Raw genomic sequence first — 25,121 nt, forward strand, 5'->3', positions numbered from 1 at the left:
CAAGTACCTGATTAAGACACAGACAGATACAGCCAACCACAGGACTGATCCCAAGGACCCTAATTGAAGAGTTAGGGGAAGGACTGAAGGACCTCCAGAGGATTGCAAACCCATAGGAAGAACACTACTGGGCACAGTAGAGCTCTCATGAACAAAACCACCAACCAAAGAGTATGCATGAGTCTGTTCAAGGCTCCTGTTACATATGGAGCAGACAATGGCCCTATTTGGCATCAATGTGAGGAGAGATGTTTGGTCCTCTGGAGTCTTGTTGTCCCCAGCTAAGGGGAATGCTACAGCAGTGAGGCAGAAGTGAGTGGGAAGTTGGGGGAGGAACATCTTAGAGGCAAAGGGGGGACGAGGTGGGGAGATTGTGGAGAGGAAACCTGGAAGGGGAACAACATTTGAAATGTAAATACTTAAACAATTAATAAAAAAAAGAAAACTGTTAAAGAAAATTAGGCTCTGTGTTATTAGACTAAACTGAAGTTCATGTTTGACTTCTATGGAAGTTATACCTAGAAGCTAAAAGTTATTTCTAAGAAAACTACATTTAATTTTGAAGTCACATCGACTGGACTAGAAAATATCCTAAGTGAGGTAACCCAGACCCAAACGGACAAGCATGATATATACTCACTGAAAAGTGGATATTAGCCATAAATTTAAGGGTATTCATGATATACCACACAGAGCCAAATAAGCTAAACAAGAAGAGAAGCCCAAGTGAGGATGATTGATTTTCACTAATAAGGGGGAATGAACTAGCCATAGGAGGCAGAGAGAGGGAGGGAACTAGATGGGAGAGGGATTGAGAGAGGAATGTGGATATCAGGACTAGGTGTGGGAAGAGACAGAAGAATGAATGGTAATATGCAGCTGCCTGGGGTGGGCTAGTAGGGGGAATCTGTAAGAAGCCCTAGAGACCTAGGTTAAGGGAACCTCCCAATGCAAGTGACCCTACCTGAGAACACTAACAGTGGGGGCATGAAACCAGAAGAGGCTACCTCCTGTAGCCAGGCAAGACCACCCAGTGGAGGGATAAGGACAGCAACCCACCCACAACACCCAACATTTGTCTTGTCTAAAAGCAATTCAGGGACAAAGATGGAGTAGAGAATGAGGAATGGCCAACCAATAACCAGCAGAAATTGAGACCCATCCCGTGGGCAAGCATCAATCCCTGACATTATTAATGATAATGTTATGCTTGCATACAGGAGCCTATCATAACTATACTCTGAGGAGTTCCACCAAGCAGCTGACAGAAACAGATACAGATATCAACAGCCAAACATTGGATGTAGATCCGGGACTCTTTTTTTTTTTTCCCCTAACAAAAGTCTTTTATTGCTCCCAAAGAGGGGAAATTGTACTTGTGATCAGGATCTTGTTTCTAGATCTAAGGAAACAGGTTTCACTCATCAGCCTGCTGCAGGTTTCCCTTCTCAGACACAAGGATGCTGTCCAAAAACTTCCTGATATCCTTGTTTTTAACTGTTGTGGTGTGCTGAATCAGAGCCACTGAATTTTAAACAAATTCAGTATCATTTTTTCAAGGATTAATTCATCTTTCTGGGCTTGAGAGACAAAACAAGCAACACCTATCCTCATCTGAACTTTGTGGATGCATTTTTCACCCAAGAAATTTTAGATTTAAACCAAAGACCCATTCTCTTGAATAATGTCATTGATGGGGAAGTGAGCATACACAGACATCATCTTGTAACAGAGGCCCAGTGTAGCACCCTTGATCATGTTCTGAACATGACTGCAGATGGTTCTGACAGTGGCCAGTTCATTTCTGTTACTCCACCATTTGTCAACCTGGAGCCTTTTCTTTTCTTTCCAAGAAGACTCAGCTCTACATTGGGAAGGACTGAAGGCCCTGAAGTAGATAGGAACACCACAGAAAGACCAATAGTGTCAAGTAACCTGGACCCTTGGCAGCTCTCAGAGACTGAGTCACCAACCAAAACTCATATAGGGAGTTGGTTGATCTGAGGACCAGCTACTCAGTTTATTCGACCCTTTTAAAAAGTCCATTTTGTCTTAGCTATTGAGTGATTCTCTCTAGCATTCATAAAATTTATCGAGAATTGACAAGTGGGACCTCATGAAACTGCAAAGCTTCTGCAAGGCTAAAGACACCATCAATAAGACAAAAAAAAACCACCAACAGATTGGGAAAGGATCTTCACCTATCCTAAATCAGATAAGGGACTAATATCCAATATATATAAAGAACTCAAGAAGGTAGACTCCAGAAAGTCAAATAACCCCATTAAAAAATGGGGCTCAGAACTGAACAAAGAATTCTCACCTGAGGAATACAGAATGGCAGAGAAGCACCTGAAAAAATGTTCAACATCCTTAATCATCAGGGAAATGCAAATCAAAACAACCCAGAGATTCCACCTCACACCAGTCAGAATGGCTAAGATCAAAAATTCAGGTGACAGCAGATGCTGGCAAGGATGTGGAGAAAGAGGAACACTCCTCCATTGTTGGTGGAATTGCAAGTTTGTACAACCACTCTGGAAATCAGTCTGGCGGTTCCTCAGAAAATTGGACATAGTACTACCAGAGGATCCAGCAATACCTCTACTGGGCATATATCCAGAAGATGTCCCAACCGGTAAAAAGGACACATGCTCCACTATGTTCATAGCAGCCCTATTTATAATAGCCAGAAGCTGGAAAGAACCCAGATGTCCCTCAACAGAGGAATGGATACAGAAATTATGGTACATTTACACAATGGAGTACTACTCAGCTATTAAAAAGAATGAATTTATGAAATTCCTAGCCAAATGGATGGACCTGGAGGGCATCATCTTGAGTGAAGTAACACAATCACAAAAGAACTCACACAATATGTATTCACTGATAAGTGGATATTAGCCCAAAACTTAGGATACCCAAGATATAAGATACAATTTGCTAAACGCATGAAACTCAAGAAGAATGAAGACCAAAGTGTGGACACTGTGCCCCTTCTTAGAATTGGGAACAAAACACCCATGGAAGGAGTTACAGAGACAAAGTTTGTAGCTGTGATGAAAGGATGGACCATTTAGAGACTGCCGTATCCAGGGATCCATCCCATAAGCAGCTTCTAAACGCTGACACCATTGCATACACTAGCAAGATTTTGCTGAAAGGACCCAAATATAGCTGTCTCTTGTGAGACGATGCTGGGGCCTAGCAAACACAGGAGTGGATGTTCACAGTCAGCTATTGGATGTATCACAGGGCTCCCAATGGAGAAGCTAGAGAAAGTACCCAAGGAGCTAAAGGGATCTGCAACCCTATTGTTGGAACAACATGAGATGTACTAACCAGAACCCCGGAGCTCTTGTCTCTAGCTGCATATGTATCGAAAGATGGCCTAGTCGGCCATCAATGGAAAGAGAGGCCCATTGGACTTGCAAACTTTATATGCCCCAATATAGGGGAATGCCAGGGCCAAAAGAATGGGAATGGGTGGTTAGGGAAGTGGGGGGCGCTATGGGGGACTTTTGGGATAGCATTGGAAATGTAATTGAGGAAAATATGTAATAAAAATATTAAAAATTTTAAAAAAAATGTTAGTTACCTAGAATTTGAATCATTTAAAAAAAATTACCACTAAACATTGAGATGTACACAGTTTGGGCCTATTTAGTTTTAGTGGGTGATAATTATCTTATTTCTAAGATGTTAATAATTTTTATTTTAAAATATTTTAAATAATGTAAGCTGAAAATTAATTATCACATACATATCAGATATACAAAAATAATAAATCAAAAGCAATCTAAGTAATAATAAAATTTAGCATTATCCTACATTTATTTCATAATAGTAGATTAAAAGTTCTTTTGTGAAAAAATGATAAGATTTACAAACTAACTTTTTCTTTAATGTCATGATTTATAATTACTAAATTGGTCAATGTCCAACATATAAGGTTCCATGTGGGAATGTTCATAACAAGTGTATACAATGTAACTACTTAGTCAACTATGAATACTAACTGGGATTGTGATAATTGTAATGAAGTCAAAAGTTACTTGATTCTATTAGTGTTACATTCTCATTTTAATTAAAACTTATAACACTAATAAAGATCCATTTATGAATATTATGTTGTTGGTTTTCCCCATTGGAGGCGCACTTTGATAACACTGCCAGCTTTCAGAGATTTTAAGGGCAGTAGCATTTAATTGTCCTCTTTTATTGCTGTTCAGCAGATTCAGAAACGAAAATCTGGAATAAGACCAAACTCAAATAATCTTAAAGGTGAAAGGATAAATTTCTAAGTAACACTTCATTTTATAATTAACAAATAAGGATATATTTGTACTGAAACTCTTCTGAGACACTTGAGGGGGCAAATAACATCTGGATTGTTTCTAAAACATTCACACTTATCATTTATTATACATTTTTCCTATTGTATAATTAATGAACCTATTATCTCATCTGATATTACATGTCACATTGAGATACAGTTAAATAAATAGTACATCTTTGGCAATAAAATTGATAGTTGAATGCTTGTCACTACAACATATATATTTGTTTAATTATTCATTCAAAATAATTTTAACCAATATCAATAAATAGTTGTAGAAAATACTTTAAAAATTGGACTTTCAGAGACCATACTTCAAGTATGTGGTTGTTTACTTTAGTTCAAATTTAGGTATTATAGGAAGATCTGTAAGCATAAGAATCAAAGTCTAAGCCGAGCAGTGGTGGTGCACGTCTTTAAACCCAATTATTTCAGAAATATTTTTAAATTGATTGTAATAAATAAAAACAAGGAAATAAGACAATGTATTCTAAGTAAAATGAACATGGAATAATAATACACTTTTCTCTGTGCCAGAGTATACTAAAATTACAGGATAAACTGAATCCAAAAGTTAGTAAATTGTTTACACACTTACTGATGTTTTACTACTATTATGTGCTATGCTACTTTATATTTTACAAATCTGAATACATTTAATATTCTCTACCATATCATTTAATTTCAGTTAGTTAATATGAAACTGAATATTGATCTAATTTTCCCTTTAATTTTTCTATATTTTCTATTATTGATATATATGACAGTGATATTAATATCTATTTTGGTCTTCAATAAAAGTACATTAGATTAGCAATAATTAAATTTCAACCTATGCTGTAAGCAGGTCTTTTACAAAAATATATTGTTGGCCTACTTACTTTCAAACAGTAAAATTTACTAAAGTATATGGATGAATCAAATAAGTTTTTAAGCTACCTTTCCCACAGAATACATGACACTTCCATGACAGGACATTTTTCCAAGTCAAAGTGCATTCAGTTAATGTCACGCATGTCACAGCCTTTTGTGTTCCCTGGGCAATGCTTTGTCTTCTATTCTCATTATTTTTAACAAGCACTCAGAACAGTATGTGTTCATAATGCTATACAAATGTCAAAGCATTTTAGGTATAATATATAGTAATTTAGTTGTATCTTATGTGCTAACCCCAAAAGAAATTGTATACTGAATTTCTACAAGTTATTGAAAACCTTATATCATTAGGTGAGGGTTTGTTTGTTTGCTTGTTTTTGTTTTTTCGAGACAGGGTTTCTTTGTGTAGCCCTGGATGTCCTGGAACTCACTCTATAGGCCAGGCTGGCCTCAAACTCAGAAATCTGCCTGCCTCTGCCTCCCAATTAAAGGCCTGCGCCACCACTGCCTGGCCTTAGGTGAAGTATTTTAAGAAAGTAAAATGAAAATAAACATATTTTAACTGAGATGAAATCTTTCCAGTGAGGTTGTTTCATTTAAATTTGTTAATCATTTTTCAAGACAAACGTGAAACTTTATTAAGTTGTCCTGTGGTACAAATCAAAATTACTTCTTAAATCAAGTACATTTTCAAATTGTATATTTTTCATCAGAACATCCAGTAGAAAAAGAAAGAATAATCTTATTGTCTGATTTCAGTTTTCTATTATCTCATTTTAATTTTACCTGTTACTCTTATTTCCTGAATAAACCCTTTTTATTTAGGATCTCCTATACAATGTGGGAGACACTTAGTAAATATGACTATTAAAATTCAAATGCAGCCCTCAACAGCTTCCATGGATAAAAAAATTACATAAAGTTTGGATGAACTGGTAAGGATTTAGGAAGATCTGGAGGTAAATGAGTGGTACAATTTTATCAAAACACATTATATACAGACATGAAATTCCTAACAAAATAACTAAAAATATAAATGAGACAACACACACAAAAATAATTCAGTTCCTTGGCTTCACTTCTAACTTTTCAAGTACTCCAGTAACATAATTAAAGGCTACACTTTTGCCTATCAAAGACTAAGGACATTTAGTATTGCAGAAAGGTTTGTTAAGAAAGGGTTTCCTCAGAGAATAAATTTTGTTTTATGATCCACAACTAAAAGTGTTAAGTTTTACATTTTAAGTAGTCAAATATTTAAATATATCTCTATAACATTTCACACATGCCCATTTACTTTATGCTTAGTGCTTATTCTTCAGACTTCTACCATTTTTTTGTAATTACAGCATGATCAACATATTATTTTTAAAAAGAGAGAGGAAAAACAAACAGTTGGGTATTTGTTAATAAATGTGCTGTCAGTGAAACAAAGAAATGTACCTAAAATTCTGATTAACATCTTTCCAGTATTGTTACCAGTACATGAGAAAAGTAAACACCACTGTACATACCTATTCTAAAAATGTTTATTGGCAAATTTTTGTAAGTCCTATGTTTTATATCACTACTCCAAATAAATATTTTCTTGTTAGAACTAGTTCAGCATATGTATCAAAAGATGGCCTAGTCGGCCATCACTGGAAAGAGAGGCCCATTGGACTTGCAAACTTTATATGCCCCAGTACAGGAGAATGCCAGGGCCAAAAAGTGGGAGTGGGTAGGTAGGGGGGTGGGGGGAGGGTATGGGGGACTTTTGGGATAGCATTGGAAATGTAAATGAGGAAAATACCTTTAAAAAAAAAAAGAAAGAAAGAAAATAAATCCCACAGAAAATGAAAAAAAAAAAAAGAACTAGTTCATAATCCAAATAACTGTATTATTCGATTTCACTCAAGAAAACTGTGGTTTTCAATTTGTTTAAAAAGATATGTATCATATACAAACAACAAGGTCGGTTGAGCAATTTCTGCATATTATACATCCCCTGGATCAAAAGCTACAGATTATAACCATCAAAATTGTGTGTGTGTGTGTGTGTGTGTGTGTGTGTATGTGTATGTGTGTGTGTGTGTTCTTTCACTACTCTTCATTGGTCATAATGTCAATTGAATTCTGGTAGCTCATAATCCAAAAACACATATAAATTTTAAATATCCCATCTATATAAATATGATATCTGCAAAGGTGCTTAGTATCTGAAGACCAATAAGAACATCTTATTATTTCACACACACAAAACTGAGGTTTTAATTAGTCTGTAAATCTACCTACTAATTTAAAAAATTCCCATGTACTGTATGTACTTGTTAAGTAAGACCTCTGTGTATATATTTGATGAACATGTGTGTGGTATTTTATGCAGTTTCTATTGTCTGTCCTATCACAAGACTCAAATCAAGCCAAACTATGTTTTTAGATTAACTGAAAAAAAAAAACCAAAAAAAAAACCTATTTACTTCTTTTTATAATAAAAAGAAATGAAAGTTATGTTCTTAAATAATTCAGGCAAAACAAAATTTTTAGAAATGAAAGAATGTTTAGTCCCACTTGAGGACTGAGAAGATGATTGGAGATCCAGCTTTGACTTGAAATCAGCCTGAAAATTTTATCAGTAATACAAATATGTTCAGAAATTCTAGTAAAAAAAAAAAAAAGAGAGAGAGAGAGAGACTTTTAAATAGGGATATGTTGAGAGGATATGGGAGAAGTAATGGTCAGTTAATGTTGTATATCTGTTATAATACTTCATTACGAGAAACCGGCCTGAGTAGGACCACAGGCCTCATCCGGCTGGATCAGCACCGGGGTAGCAGGAGCACAGGGTTGCCTGACACCCGCCAGCTACCCACGACCCCCGCCACAGGATTTTGGGACTGCTGGTGAGTGGAACACAGCTTCTGCTCCAATCCAATTGCGCGGGACCTGAGACTGCATTAGTTAGGGAAGCAGAAACCGGCCTGAGTAGGGCCACAGGCCTCATCCGGCCAGATCAGCGCTGGGGTAGCGGGAGCGCAGGGTTGCCTGACACCCGCCAGCTACCCACGACCCCCGCCGCAGGATTTTGGGACTGCTGGTGAGTGGAACACAGCTTCTGCTCCAATCCAATTGCACGGGACCTGAGACTGCATTAGTTAGGGAAGCAGAAACCGGCCTGAGTAGGGCCACAGGCCTCATCCGGCCGGATCAGCGCCGGGGTAGCGGGAGCGCAGGGTTGCCTGACACCCGCCAGCTACCCACGACCCCCGCCGCAGGATTTTGGGACTGCTGGTGAGTGGAACACAGCTTCTGCTCCAGTCCAATCACGCGGGACCTGAGACTGCTCTGGTTGGGGAGAGAGAAATCCGGCCTACATAGGGCCACAACCCTCTTCCGGTCAGAAAAGCACCAGGGCAGCTGAGGCGCAGGGTCTGCTGACACTCGCCAGCTACCCACAACACCCGCCACAGGATCTTAAGACTTCTGGTGAGTGGAGCACAGCTTCTGCTCCAATCCAATTGCGCGGGACCTGAGACTGCATTAGTTAGGGAAGCAGAAACCGGCCTGAGTAGGACCACAGGCCTCTAGCAGGAGCGCAGGGTTGCCTGACACCCGCCAGCTACCCACGACCCCCTCCACAGGATTTTGGGACTGCTGGTGAGTGGAACACAGCTTCTGCTCCAGTCCAATCACGCGGGAACTGAGACTGCTTTGGTTGGGGAGAGAGAAATCCGGCCTACATAGGGCCACAACCCTCTTCCGGTCAGAAAAGCACCGGGGCAGCTGGGGCGCAGGGTCGGCTGACACTCACCAGCTACCCACAACACCCACCACAGGATCTTAAGACTTCTGGAGAGTGGAACACAGCTTCTGCTCCAATCCAATTGCACGCGGGACCAGAGACTGCATTAGTTAGGGAAGCAGAAAAACAGCCTGAGTAGGACCACAGGCCTCTTCCGGCTGGACACGCACCAGGGTACCGTCAGCTACCCACAACCCCCGCCGCAGGATTTAGAGACTGCTGGTGAGTGGAACACAGCTTCTGCTCCAATCTTTAAACAGTGACAACAATAACAACTAACCCCAGAGATTACCAGATGGCGAAAGGTAAACATAATAATCTTACTAACAGAAACCAAGACCACTCACCATCATCAGAACCCAGCACCCCCACTTCGCCCAGTCCAGGGCACCCCAACACACCGGAAAAGCTAGACACGGATTTAAAAGCATATCTCCTGATGATGATAGAGGGCTTCAAGAAGGACTTTAATAACACACTTAAAGAAATGCAGGAGAACACTGCTAAACAGGCAGAAGACAATAAAGAGGAAGCACAAAAATCCCTTAAAGAATTGCAGGAGAACACTGCTAAAGAGTTACAAATCCTTAAAGAAAAACACGATAACATAATCAAACAGGTAGAAGTCCTTACAGAAAAACAGGAAAACACATCCAAACAGATGATGGAAATGAACAAAACCATACTAGACCTAAAAAGGGAAGTAGACACAATAAAGAAAACCCAAAATGAGGCAACACTGGAGATAGAAACCCTAGGAAAGAAATCTGGAACCATAGATACGAGCATCAGCAACAGAATACAAGAGATGGAAGAGAGAATCTCAGGTGCAGAAGATTCCATAGAGAACATCGGCACAACAATCAAGGAAAATGTAAAATGCAAAAAGATCCTAACTCAAAACATCCAAGAAATACAGGACACAATGAGAAGACCAAACCTACGGATAATAGGAGTGGATGAGAATGAAGATTTTCAACTCAAAGGACCAGCAAACATCTTCAACAAAATTATAGAAGAAAACTTCCCAAATCTAAAGAAAGAGATGCCCATGAACGTACAAGAAGCCTACAGAACTCCAAATAGACTGGACCAGAAAAGAAATACCTCCCGACACATAATAATCAGAGCAACAAATGCTCTAAATAAAGATAGAATACTAAAAGCAGTAAGAGAAAAAGGCCAAGTAACATATAAAGGCAAGCCTATCAGAATTACACCAGATTTTTCACCAGAGACTATGAAAGCCAGAAGATCCTGGACAGATGTTATACAGACACTAAAAGAACACAAATTCCAGCCCAGGCTACTATACCCAGCCAAACTCTCAATTAACATAGATGGAGAAACCAAAGTATTCCACGACAAAACCAAATTCACACATTATCTCTCCACGAATCCAGCCCTTCAAAGGATAATAACAGAAAAAAACCAATACAAGGACAGGAACCACGCCCTAGAAACAACAAGAAGGTAATCCCTCAACAAACCTAAAAGAAGACAGCCACAAGAACAAAATGCCAACTTTAACAAAAAAATAACAGGTAACAACAATTACTTTTCCTTAATATCTCTTAATATCAATGGACTCAACTCCCCGATAAAAAGACATAGACTAACAAACTGGCTACACAAACAAGACCCAACATTTTGCTGCTTACAGGAAACTCATCTCAGAGAAAAGGATAGACACTACCTCAGAATGAAAGGCTGGAAAACAATTTTCCAAGCAAATGGCATGAAGAAACAAGCTGGAGTAGCCATTCTAATATCTGATAAGATTGACTTCCAACCCAAAGTCATTAAAAAAGACAGGGAGGGACACTTCATACTCATCAAAGGTAAAATCCTCCAAGAGGAACTATCAATCCTGAATATCTATGCTCCAAATACAAAGGCAGCCACATTCATTAAAGAAACTTTAGTAAAGCTCAAAGCACACATTGCACCTCATACAATAATAGTGGGAGACTTCAACACACCACTTTCACCAATGGACAGATCATGGAAACAGAAACTAAACAGGGACACAGTGAAACTAAGAGAAATTATGAATCAAATGGATCTGGCAGATATCTACAGAACATTCTATCCTAAAACAAAAGGAAATACCTTCTTCTCAGCACCTCATGGTACCTTCTCCAAAATTGACCACATAATTGGTCACAAAGCAGGCCTCAACAGATATAAAAATATTGAAATTGTCCCATGCATCCTATCAGATCACCATGGACTAAGGCTGATCTTCAATAACAAAATAAATAATAGAAAGCCAACCTTCACGTGGAAACTGAACAACACTCTTCTCAATGAAACCTTGGTCAAGGAAGGAATAAAGAAAGAAATTAAGGACTTTTTAGAGTTCAATGAAAATGAAGCCACAACATACCCAAACTTATGGGACGCAATGAAAGCATTTCTAAGAGGAAAACTAATAGCTCTGAGTTCCTCCAAAAGGAAACTAGAGAGAGCACACATTAGCAGCTTGACAACACACCTAAAAGCACTAGAACAAAAGGAAGCAAATTCACCCAAGAGGAGTAGACGGCAGGAAATAATCAAACTCAGGGGTGAAATCAACCAAGTGGAAACAAGAAAAACTATTCAAAGAATCAACCAATCAAGGAGCTGGTTCTTTGAGAAAATCAACAAGATAGATAAACCCTTAGCCAGACTCACTAGAGGGCACAGGGAAAGCATCCTAATTAACAAAATCAGAAATGAAAAAGGAGACATAACAACAGATCCTGAAGACATCCAAAACACCATCAGATCCTTCTACCAAAGGCTATACTCAACAAAACTGGAGAACCTGGATGAAATGGAGAAGTTCCTAGACAGATACCAGGTACCAAAGTTGAATCAAGATCAGGTTAATGATCTAAACAGCCCTATATCCCCCAAAGAAATAGAAGCAGTCATTAATAGTCTCCCAACCAAAAAAAGCCCAGGACCAGATGGGTTTAGTGCAGAGTTCTATCAGACCTTCAAAGAAGATCTAATCCCAGTTCTTCACAAACTATTCCACAAAATAGAAACAGAAGGTACTCTACCCAACTCATTCTATGAAGCCACAATTACTCTGATACCTAAACCACAAAAAGACACAACAAAGATAGAAAACTTCAGACCAATATCCCTTATGAATATTGATGCAAAAATCCTCAATAAAATTCTTGCTAACCGAATCCAAGAACACATCAAAACAATCATCCACCCTGACCAAGTAGGATTCATCCCAGGGATGCAGGGATGGTTCAATATACGGAAATCCATCAACGTAATCCAGTATATAAACAAACTCAAAGACAAAAACCACATGGTCATCTCGTTAGATGCGGAAAAAGCATTTGACAAGATCCAACACCCATTCATGATAAAAGTCTTGGAAAGATCAGGAATTCAAGGCCCATACCTAAACATGATAAAAGCAATCTACAGCAAACCAGTAGCCAACATCAAAGTAAATGGTGAGAAGCTTGAAGCAATCCCTCTAAAATCAGGGACTAGACAAGGCTGTCCACTTTCTCCATACCTATTCAACATTGTACTTGAAGTCCTAGCCAGAGCAATTCGACAACAAAAGGAGATCAAAGGGATACAAATTGGAAAAGATGAAGTCAAAATATCACTTTTTGCAGATGATATGATAGTATATATAAGTGACCCTAAAAATTCCACCAGAGAACTCCTAAGCCTGATAAACAGCTTCGGTGAAGTAGCTGGATATAAAATTAACTCAAACAAATCAATGGCCTTTCTCTACACAAAGAATAAACAGGCTGAGAAAGAAATTAGGGAAACAACACCCTTCTCAATAGTCACAAATAATATAAAATATCTTGGCGTGACTCTAACTAAGGAAGTGAAAGATCTGTATAATAAAAACTTCAAGTCTCTGAAGAAAGAAATTATAGAAGATCTCAGAAGATGGAAAGATCTCCCATGCTCATGGATTGGCAGGATCAACATTGTAAAAATGGCTATCTTTCCAAAAGCAATCTACAGATTCAATGCAATCCCCATCAAAATTCCAAATCAATTCTTCAACGAATTAGAAAGTGCAATCTGCAAATTCATCTGGAATAACAAAAAACCTAGGATAGCAAAAACTCTTCTCAAGGATAAAAGAACCTCTGGTGGAATCACCATGCCGGACCTAAAGCTCTACTACAGAGCAATTGTGATAAAAACTGCATGGTACTGGTATAGTGACAGACAAATAGACCAATGGAATAGAATTGAAGACCCAGAAATGAACCCACACACCTACGGTCACTTGATCTTCGACAAGGGAGCTAAAAACATCCAGTGGAAGAAAGACAGCATTTTCAACAAATGGTGCTGGCACAACTGGTTGTTAACATGTAGAAGAATGCGAATTGATCCATTCCTATCTCCTTGTACTAAGGTCAAGTCTAAGTGGATCAAGGAACTTCACATAAAACCAGAGACACTGAAACTTATAGAGGAGAAAGTGGGGAAAAGCCTTGAAGATATGGGCACAGGGGAAAAATTCCTGAATAGAACAGTAATGGCTTGTGCTGTAAGATCGAGAATTGACAAGTGGGACCTCATGAAACTACAAAGCTTCTGCAAGGCTAAAGACACCATCAATAAGACAAAAAAACCACCAACAGATTGGGAAAGGATCTTCACCTATCCTAAATCAGATAAGGGACTAATATCCAATATATATAAAGAACTCAAGAAGGTGGACTCCAGAAAGTCAAATAACCCCATTAAAAAATGGGGCTCAGAACTGAACAAAGAATTCTCACCTGAGGAATACGGAATGGCAGAAAAACACCTGAAAATATGTTCAACATCCTTAATCATCAGGGAAATGCAAATCAAAACAACCCTGAGATTCCACCTCACACCAGTCAGAATGGCTAAGATCAAAAATTCAGGTGACAGCAGATGCTGGCGAGGATGTGGAGAAAGAGGAACACTCCTCCATTGTTGGTGGAATTGCAAGCTTGTACAACCACTCTGGAAATCAGTCTGGCGGTTCCTCAGAAAATTGGACATAGTACTACCAGAGGATCCAGCAATACCTCTCCTGGGCATATATCCAGAAGATGTCCCAACCGGTAAAAAGGACACATGCTCCACTATGTTCATAGCAGCCCTATATATAATAGCCAGAAGCTGGAAAGAACCCAGATGTCCCTCAACAGAGGAATGGATACAGAAATTATGGTACATTTACACAATGGAGTACTACTCAGCTATTAAAAAGAATGAATTTATGAAATTCCTAGCCAAATGGATGGACCTGGAGGGCATCATCTTGAGTGAAGTAACACAATCACAAAAGAACTCACACAATATGTATTCATTGATAAGTGGATATTAGCCCAAAACTTAGGATACCCAAGATATAAGATACAATTTGCTAAACGCATGAAACTCAAGAAGAATGAAGACCAAAGTGTGGACACTGTGCCCCTTCTTAGAATTGGGAACAAAACACCCATGGAAGGAGTTACAGAGACAAAGTTCGTAGCTGTGATGAAAGGATGGACCATTTAGAGACTGCTGTATCCAGGGATCCGTCCCATAAGCAGCTTCTAAACGCTGACACCATTGCATACACTAGCAAGATTTTGCTGAAAGGACCCAAATATAGCTGTCTCTTGTGAGACGATGCCGGGGCCTAGCAAACACAGGAGTGGATGTTCACAGTCAGCTATTGGATGTATCACAGGGCTCCCAATGGAGAAGCTAGAGAAAGTACCCAAGGAGCTAAAGGGATCTGCAACCCTATTGTTGGAACAACATGATGTACTAACCAGAGCCCTGGAGCTCTTGTCTCTAGCTGCATATGTATCGAAAGATGGCCTAGTCGGCCATCAATGAAAAGAGAGGCCCATTGGACTTGCAAACTTTATATGCCCCAATATAGGGGAATGCCAGGGACAAAAGAATGGGAATGGGTGGGTAGGGAAGTGGGGGGCGCTATGGGGGACTTTTGGGATAGTATTGGAAATGTAATTGAGGAAAATATGTAATAAAAAAATACTTCATTACATACATGCATGAAAATCTCAAGAGCAATATCCTAATCACTTCTCATAATTTTAACATCTTTGCAAGTACTAAGATTAAGCATTTTGTCTCACGTAATCTTTTAAAAATCAATTGTCTCATGTAGTCATTCTTAATATTTAAAAATGACAAAGCCATAACTAGTCTGATTCAAACTCATATCCCAAGTAGTATGTCGATTTATATCTAGTAGAGCTGAGATTTTTGTCTGTGGAAACACAAATATTTGGAAAAGAATATATGCACAGTCCAGGTTTTAAAAATTACCATGTGATTGCAAAATGTACATGAATGATTTTCTTTAATATGCTTTCCATAAATATGGAAAGTTAATTTGGTTTACTCAAAAGAATAAAAAAAATCATTTACCCTATAAGATTATCAATACCCGTAACAAAACATTTTTAAAACGTACCTTAATTAGTTGGTAATTTTGGACTCCATTTATTCCAATGTCAGGATCAATGGCTGCTGGAAGAGAATATCGAGAGTTTATAGCCGAGTTCTCTGGAATTGATATGTTGATGACAGTTGTTGGGAATAACGGTGCATTATCATTTATGTCTTCTATCAGAAAGCGTATCTTAACCAATCGAAATATTTCATCCGGCAAAACAGCAACCTCCACTTCGTAAAAGCAACGGGCATCCAACACGATTCCAGCACATAATTTCTCACGATCAATGCGTGCACCAGTAGTGAAGATCTCTCCAGTACCCTCTTCAATGCGAATCAATGGTACATCCCCGGTTTTGTAAACTAATTTGAACTGCATAGGAGTGGTTAAGGACTTGTCGGGAATAAGCGACAAGTTGAGGTCTTTCAACAAGTCGCCTATCAGGACGTTTTCTGGCATTTCTTCTCGGACTGTATAATTCTTCTCCTGGGCGCCAGACTGAAACACGACGCATGCTAACAGGACCGCAAATATATACGTCCCGGACAACAAGTCCATACCAGTCTCAATACCAAAGGTACTGTTTGTCAGCCCACGATATACTGACAAAGAAAAAAGAAAACACAGGGAAGGATAGAGAGAGAGGGAAGGAGAGAGAGAAAAAATAATTAGAAAGCCAACTATAAATCTGCATGTTAACTAAACGCTGCTTAAAATTAAAAGCATTAAATGAAATATTAGCATTAGTGATAAGTAAAAGACAAACATGTTTTGAATCAAGTTATTATTTGTTTCTATAATAAGAGGAAAATAAATGAAGTATCAGCTATGGTAGTTAAAGGATGGTATATTAAAAACAGTGTCCACTACTGAAGATATTTATGTATTTAATGTTTGAAGATATTTAAAGAAATATAAGTAATTTAAATATTCAATTCCATTATCAAGGAAAAATAAAATGGTATTTGTTAAAATCACACAAAAATACCATTATTTCTTTGTTTTACTGAGGATTTCAAGCACAAATATTTTAGTGGCAATGAACATTTAATAAAATACTCCATATTTTCAGTTCTGTGCATAAAATGCACAATTTTTCAGATGACAGTAGGTAAAACACATTCAGATATGAAGGACTTGGTGAAGTCTGAATTCAAAGCAAACATAATCTAGGATAGGAAATGGGTTATATGGCAACTATCTAAATACAGGGGAGAAACTGTGACATCTAAAGCAGAATTCATTCCTGTTTGGGTAAGAAAGCCAGTAAGTATAAATAAATAAATAAATATAAATATTACAGATATTCAAATTTCAGATTATTATACATATCTTCTCATTTGGAATTTTGGGAACATAGTTTGTTGTGGTTATTGTTGCTGATGCTGCTGTTTTTCAGAGAACAGTAAAAACCATTGTGGGTACTGATAGGAAATAGAAATAAAATAAAAGCTTATGAATACATACTATGGTTAGAACTATGAATCTCTAAACAACATGCAAATACTCAATAGGAGATTTGGGTTAAAATAAGTTCTAAATTTTTAATTTATATTTATAGTTTGGAAAATGAAAATCATGCTATAAAATGACATAAATATAGACAAGATAAAAAAAATACCTGGACTAGTTTTGAAACTAAGAAAAATAATTGCTTTTTATACAAAGATTGAAGAAAGTATTGTTATTGCTTTTTTACATTTAAATCCATTTAAATCACAAAAAGATATCAGGTGATAGTTTTGCTAATCTCAACTTGATCAAATTTTCCTATGATACAACTCATCACTTCATACCAGAAAAGACATGTGATGTATAAATGCAGGAGGCAGACTGAAATAGTATAATCAAACAGGGAGAAGGAGAGAAAGGCCCTTAATATGTATTAAAATAGTTAAAATTAGAACCATTTAAGTGATCCTATGGAAACTGAAAACAGTAGAAGCTTCCTAAAATATTTACATATATAAAAGTGATATAAATGAAATTCCCAAATAACCAGGAAGACAGAGCCATAGAGGGACAATTCTAATCATCAAATGAAGCTTCCAGCATATTATTCTGAATCAATAACATTAAATTGAATTGTAGAACAAAAAGGTAGCATGGAAACCCCCAGAAAAAAAAGGCTGTTACAAAAGCTGTTAGTTGTTCTTTACACACTGATGGTAAGATGCTATTGCTGAAGACAACACCTACATAACCATTGAACACAGAGAACTCAAATTGGTGCTTATCTAGAACTGCCTCCCCTATGGAATAGTATTTATAGTACTTGAAGTTACTCTAATCACTACCAAAGGAGAAAGTTAAGCACCATGCCAGCTACAAACCTTTGACCCACACAAGTAATGTGCGGGTAAGATAAACTGGTACAATAGTGGCAGAAACTAATATTTTGTTGGACTTAAAGCTCATTCCTTTGGATGAAACTCATACCTAGTGCTGCTCTGCTGGAAAGAAAACTGACATTAGGCAGTCTAGTGTCCTAAAAGAAAACCAAGTACTACTGTTTAGCTAAAGGCAAAATAAATAAATGGCTCTTAATGTCATTCTGCTATATTCTTTACACCATTGCCTTTCTTTGCCATCATCAGAACAGCTTCTTTCTGCAGCACATGACACAGCAATGTGTCCACCTCAGAGATCAAGGCACTACGTGGAAGAGGAGGCAGAAAAGGAAGAAAGAGTGTAAAAGTCAGAGGTGCTGGAGGACAGTAGGAGAAAAAGGTCCTCTATATCAATATAATCAAAGATCATATGAACTCACAGTTACTGAGGCAGCATGGACAAGTCCTGCACAGGTCTGCAAATCCTCTGCATATACAGTACAGCTTCTAGTTTCATGTTTTTCATGGAATTCCTCAGTGCAACAAGTGGGTCTCTGTTTCTTTTTCCCTCCATTGACCTCTTTTCCTTCTGTTTGTTTCATTTGTATGGCTCTAATGTGTTTTTTTGTTATTGTTATTGTTTTATCCTGTTTTATTAAAGCTTATTAAGAGTCTGGGGAGATGGTTCAGATGTTAAGAGCACTTGTTCCTGCAGAGTATCTAGGCTTTGATTTGGTCCACGTGCCTGTTCACTACTAACTATAACTCCAATTCCAAGATATCTGAAGCCCTCTCTGAGTTTTGATGCCACTACTTTTATTTGGTGCGGGCAAAACATTCATAAACATAAAATAAAAGGAAGCAAATTTTTCAAGGTAGTAAATATAAAACAGATTCTTCTTTGTTTTCTTCCTTATGAAAGCCTTACAATTTTTTATTCTCTACATTTTAGTGTTGATTTTTATTACTTTTAAGTGTGTGTATGTGTTTATTTGCATGTGAGTGTGGATGCATTCAAATGTCATAGATATTAGATCACCCTACTACTGCAGTTACAGATAGTTGTTGAGTTAGTCAACATGGGTGTTGGAAATGAAAGTTGAGTCTTCTAGAAGAACAGCAATGGCAAGTACTCATGACTTCTGAGACATCTCCTCAGTCCCTATTACTCTAATTCACTGATAAAATTCAACAATTAGCATAGATATCTAAAAATTTCTTGTTTAATTTTATGCATTTCCTTTATTTCTATTGTTAATTTTAAGTTATTTGATATATTAAGCAACATTTAATATCAAAAATTTGGAAATAAAAGTGTGTAATGTTATATAATAAAATATGAAATCTGTACACCAGTACATTACACATCATGAAATGTCACATCATTATAATTAAATATGAGTAATTGTTGCTATTAAAGCACAAATCCAGCTTTAAAATATCACTATACAGAGACAATTAAAATTCCATTGCTGAAAAGTATTTATGCAGGCAGGTATCTAATGATATTCTCAACTCAATATTTATTAGGAATTAGCAACATTAACAATGTTTCAACAATGAGTTTAAACACAGCGAGGCATGATATAAATAGCTTTTTTGTGTGAATATAACTGCCAGAAAATGTGCTATCAACCCTTCCGCTACATAGCTAGACATCTGCATTTAAAAATATATAAGCATATGCAAATGATGAAAGACATGAATTTAGAAAAATTTACATTGTAGTCACTATAGAATAAGGAAATACTTTTTAAACAAAGGAAATAGTTTATATCATAAACTACCTAATTGTTAAAATTATATTTTATAAAATATGATCATAGACCCTGTGAAACATACATTATATATCTAAGAAATTTTGTTTCGATGTTAGTTTCATTTATAAGTTACTGAGATATAACAGTGAGGAAAAAGAATGCCAAATATATGCTCTATCTTAGTAAACAACAACAGAAGACTATTGTCGGCACTTTTGTATTTTTAGCATCAGTCAATGATGAGAACTAGGATTATACAATATAGAAACCTGTTCAAGATCTGGACTCCTGTGAATTAATGATTTTCACTATTATGAATGTGTGATTAAAAACAGTATTTGATACCAATACAATACATATATGTATTCTTTATACACTGAATCTAGGACACATAAAAAGTGTGTGTCTGAATGATTTCAATAAATATAATGCAAACATAAGCAGAATAAAATGGGGCAGTGCCAAATGAAATTAAAAGTACCACTCTATTCTTATCCTACCCTTAGGAATTACACATTGTTACAATTGGCATAAAATTTATAAAGAATGTTTCAAAAAACATTGCATACATGTTGCACTATATGTAAACAAGAAAAATAATTAAGACAATAGCCTAATTAGTGAACTTTGTTACTCTCAATCCATTCTAAATATGTCCCATACTATCTTTAACTCCATTGTTAAACTAAACATTTTAAAATGATTTTGTCATTTGAAATTATTTCAGGGGTTTTAAAACATAGAATAAAAGTATATCTTTGAGAAAATATAATAATAATTTCTAAACTTAAATGGATATATAGTGAAAATGTTGTAATAAAAGTCATTATTCGCCAGGCAGTGGTGAATCCCAGCACTTGGGAGGCATTGACAGGCAGATTTCTGAGTTCGAGGCCAGCCTGATCTACCAAGTGAGTTCCAGACAGCCAGGGCTATACAGAGAAACCCTATCTCGAAAAAAAAAGTCAATTTTCTATAATTAATATATACTAATAAAGCATAAGGCAATGCAGCCAATATAAGCTTCTATATTTTAATAAAACCTATATCTTATGACACTAAAGAATTCTGATTGAGATAATGGAATGATATTTTTAAATAAAAAATAATAGATTACCTAACAATGATGTCTACTTTCTTATAAGGAATTAATAAGACAAGAATTATTAGAGAGCTTTTTCTCTATCTCCAGAACTATTTATTAAAAGAGCTTTCTATGTCAAGCATTGCTACAGGTACTAAGAAGCTATATGTAAACAAAACAGACAAGATTTGTTTTCCTACAATATATATTTGATAATAATAACAGACTAGTCTACCTTCACTTTAGTGTTCAATTTCTGGATACTGGACTCAAATAAAGCTGTTACAGTGTGTAAATATTGAAGTTTAAATAATTTTAGTCTCCAAAATTTCATGCAACACTTAAATTTACTAACAGAAAATTTTATTGTTAACTTACACACTAGAGTTGAGTTTATAATTCTAGAAATAACCAGTACTAAAATGTTGTGGCTAAACATACCAGTGAAGAGGCACCCACATCCCACTAAAAATTCTGTGTTCATTCAAATAAACCTCATGTCTTAGCCCTATGAGCTAAAACTACAAGCACTCAACTGCAAACAAAGCACTTTAAATATTGGGCAAAATAGGATATATTCATAAATTACAATGCTACTTTCATTTGCAGTATATTTTAATTAGCTATTTGTAAATGACTAGTTTACAATGACTAGTATAATAACAAGCTGTTAAAAATTTAGAAATATAAGCCCACAACAAAAGATACACCCTTATGCTGCTCAGTTTCCAAATTTCCTCAGGGTACTTTTATATTATCTATAGGCAAAACATACCCTTCAACACCTGCAAGGTATTATATAGTTGTTTATTCATGTCCTTATGAATAAGAAAACCTCCTTGGAAGACATAATAAACAATAAAGTGGTTTGCACTGTTGAAAAGAAAAGTAAAGATCAATTTATAATGATTCAGCTCCAATATTAATTTCCTTCATTTCATATCATAATTAGGGAGTATTTGTGATAAGATTTTGAAGACGAATTGAAAATATATTGACGATAGCAAATATCACAAATATTGTTTTGCAGGCTTGGTACAAATTACATTATGACAATTCTAGTACCAAATTCTTTAATAGAGTTGATAAATATGTGCAAGATATTCTGTAACAAATCAATTTTGCATTAAAAATTCAAATGATAGCTTACATGTGTTACTATAAATTAATTATACTAATTAAAAATTTGCTTAATTTAAATTACTTAAAACCTAACTGATTTCAATCAGTTTCAAGTTTAAATTTTATAACAAGTATATAACATATATTACATACATATAGGAAATTATTTCTATACTAAAACAGTTACATGAAAAAGAGAAATAGAATCAGAAAGTGAGACATGGCCTATGTTTTTTAGTAATTATTATAGTACTATGATTCATAATATCAAAGAAATAGAGGGATAGAAAGTATTTCTATTTAAGAAAAGAGGTATATACACTACAATTTTAGATTTTTAAAGTATTTTAAAATTTTTAGAATATTTGCTAGAATGTTTTTATTATGTATGTTTTAATTTTTCACTAGGTATTTGTTTAATTTCTTAGAATGAGTCTAGATATTTAAAGGTAATTGATATATTTATATGACAGTTCTCCTGAATTATTAAAATAATATATTTCTAAAGAAAACATAGCTTATAATGTATCTATTATATCAATGTTTCTATTTAGAAAGATCAATTAATTGTTAAGTATTAATTGTCAAGTCCTCTAAACAAATAAAATATTTGTGATATATGCTCGAAGGATTTTTCAGATTATCTCCATCAATTGGCACACTACAGCATGGTGCCTTAGTACTTTTTATTTATACCCACTGCTAATTTATCAAAATCATGATTTAAGTAAAATGCGTACTTAAAAAGCAACTGTAGTATATCACAAAAAAAAAATATTTCAACTGGCATTTTAAGGCATGATTGCATCTGACAGCCTGTAAAATGAATTCAGTTAAAATACTGATAATGAAAAGGGAATAATATCCATCACAAAATTGTTTCTTGCAGTATATGGAAGAATTTTATCCTTAATATTTGTATTCATTTCCCTGAGAACACAATGAAGCTCTTCCTGGCAAAATGACTTGGTAGTGACATTATCCATATTCAAAAAGTGAACATCACATACCTCTAATCAAGAAAGATCTGGCAACTTTTTAAATGAGTCTTCCTGTCTTGTTTCCAACCTTCAAAAGGTATCTTTGCTTAAAAATACATTTAAATATTTCAACATTATTTCTGTGCATTTGTTTTTGTTTTTGTTTCTGTCAGCTTAAAAACAAGGCTAATTGGTGATGATTTTTTTACTTTAGTTAATAATAATAAATAAATAGAAAAAGGATGAACAACAGATGATGTATGCAATCATCATATCACATTTTAGTGTATCTCTATTAATGGTGCATTTAAATTATGAATAAAGAATTCTCCCTTTAAAAAGAGTAGAATAACTAGGAGTAAAGTATTACTTATTATCTCTTCTTTATGTGTGCAATAAGTTCACTGGCTAGGTTCATCAAAGTCTAAAAGATAATGTTAATGAATTTGTTAGGTGCTTACAACAAAGACAATATATAGATTTCAGTATTATACTGTCAAGCTTTTCTCTTTTTCTGGATTAATTTTTAAGTGAAATGTTTTGTATACTTATTAATATTCCTCAAATTTGTAGTTATTTCACCTTGTAGGTCCATATTAAAATTCTATATATACCAAATATGAACTATATTAAAGCATTAATTTTTTGAGAATTAAAATATGTTCATTTGAAATAAAATCTGTAATATGAAACATAGCAATTATATATATACATATATATATTCTTATTATCCTACCTAATAAAAGAAATACTTAAATATTTCATGCTGTTTTTTTCTTTTAGAGGAATTAAACTATTTGATGTAAATAACCGAATAATTTATCAGAACTGAAGCTGCCTCACACTTACTGTAACTGCCATTCACTCTACAGAATTGTGAACATGTGCTACATTACCTCTTCCTATAAACTCACAAAAACTGAAACTTCAGCTATTCGTGGTAAACTTGTGTGATCAGCAATTGATCTCATAGATAACATAGAACAAAATCTTAGACATCAAGTGTCATTGTACCATTAAAAGGTTTATTTTCAACATTCAACTTATATTTTGATTATATATATTCCAATATACTAGCCCATGCCTAATGTAGTTGTCAAACATCAATCACATTTGAAAATGCAGTGATTTAGTTGCTTTATGACACATTTCAGTCTTTAATAGATAATACAGGTTACATAACATTTCTTTATATATAATACATATAATTTATGTTTATGTTCACTGTGTTTTGCCTCTCTGTATGTCTGTGTGAGGGTGTCAGAACACCTGCAACTGAATTTACATACAGTTGTGATCGTCCATGTGTAGGCTGGGAATTGAACCTGTGCCCTCTGGAAGAGCAACCAGTGCTTTTGACCACTGAGATACCTCTCCAGGTCAAAGATTTATAATATTTCTACCATCAGAGAAAGTTCTATTAAACAGTGTTTACTTAGATTAAAAGTCCACTGATCTTAATCTATGAAGGCATCCAGGACAATATAATAATAAAAATGATACTTTATTGTTAGGTGAGCATCAAAAAAGAATTCTAAAATGAAATTGTACAGTAAAACTCTTGTTTCACTTAGTAAAAAACTCTGAAACGATTAGGTAGTAACTATTTCTTTTTGTGTAATTTGCAACTCAATAATAAAATAAAGGGGAATAAAGTCCTCAATTTAACTAATTATTTTTCTTTTTAACTAATACATATACTGTTATTAAATTGAAATGTAATATACTGACTTCCCACATGAGAAAAACCATTTGTTATGAAGCTATAATTCCTTTAGCATTTTTGTAAAAGTTGTAAAATTTGGATGTAACTATGAAAATGGTATAATGAAACCATCTTTTATAATTAATATATACTAGTAAAGAAAAATCTGTTGTGAGTTGTAACCCTTCATCACAAGAAGCATGCTTGGAGATTTGTCTCTGTTAATTTTTTTGTAAATATGAGATTTAAAAAAAAATAATATTTATCCTTAATCTTTTTTGTGTTTTACAGTCCAGTCGTTATCCCCTTCCTGGTCTGCACTCCCACAGTTTCTGGTCTGCACTCCCACAGTTCCTCATCCCATTCCTCCTACCTCTTGCCTCCAAGAGGATGCCCCATCTCCCCTCCCCCCACACATGGCCTCACCACTCCCTGGGCCTCAACTCTTGCCAGTGCACTGCTGTTTTCCTAGACCCAAAGGAGAGGTAGAGACCCTCAGCACCCATTCAGCGAGTTTTTATATGGTTTCCAGCTGCAGAATAGAACATCAGCAACTAGGCACAATACGATTGGTGGAAAAGTGCACTCTTTAAACTGATTGATCTTTAGGGAATGAGGAGACAAGCACTTATCATTTTTATTGAGATTTTGCAGCATGGACTATTAGTTGGTTGGTTGGTTGATTGGTTGGTC

The 25,121-nt window shown here is 35.6% G+C and overlaps 1 protein-coding gene across 6 annotated transcripts in view; it reads right to left on the reverse strand.

Moving 5' to 3' along the window:
- Nucleotides 1–25,121, reverse strand: part of Pcdh11x (protocadherin 11 X-linked) — a 610,005-nt gene that overhangs the window by 544,425 nt on the left and 40,459 nt on the right. For all 6 annotated transcript variants that reach the window (XM_085838041.1, XM_085838040.1, XM_085838039.1 and 3 more), the window contains exon 2: nt 15,466–16,049. In XM_085838041.1, the coding sequence (XP_085694167.1) occupies nt 15,466–16,005 (540 nt within the window). In that variant the 5' untranslated portion in view covers nt 16,006–16,049. The remainder of the gene's footprint in view (nt 1–15,465; nt 16,050–25,121) is intronic.

The sequence above is a fragment of the Mus caroli genome, unplaced genomic scaffold (genome assembly GCF_978045245.1).
Source record: "Mus caroli unplaced genomic scaffold, Mus_caroli_1 scaffold_5, whole genome shotgun sequence".
Taxonomy (NCBI): domain Eukaryota; kingdom Metazoa; phylum Chordata; class Mammalia; order Rodentia; family Muridae; genus Mus; species Mus caroli.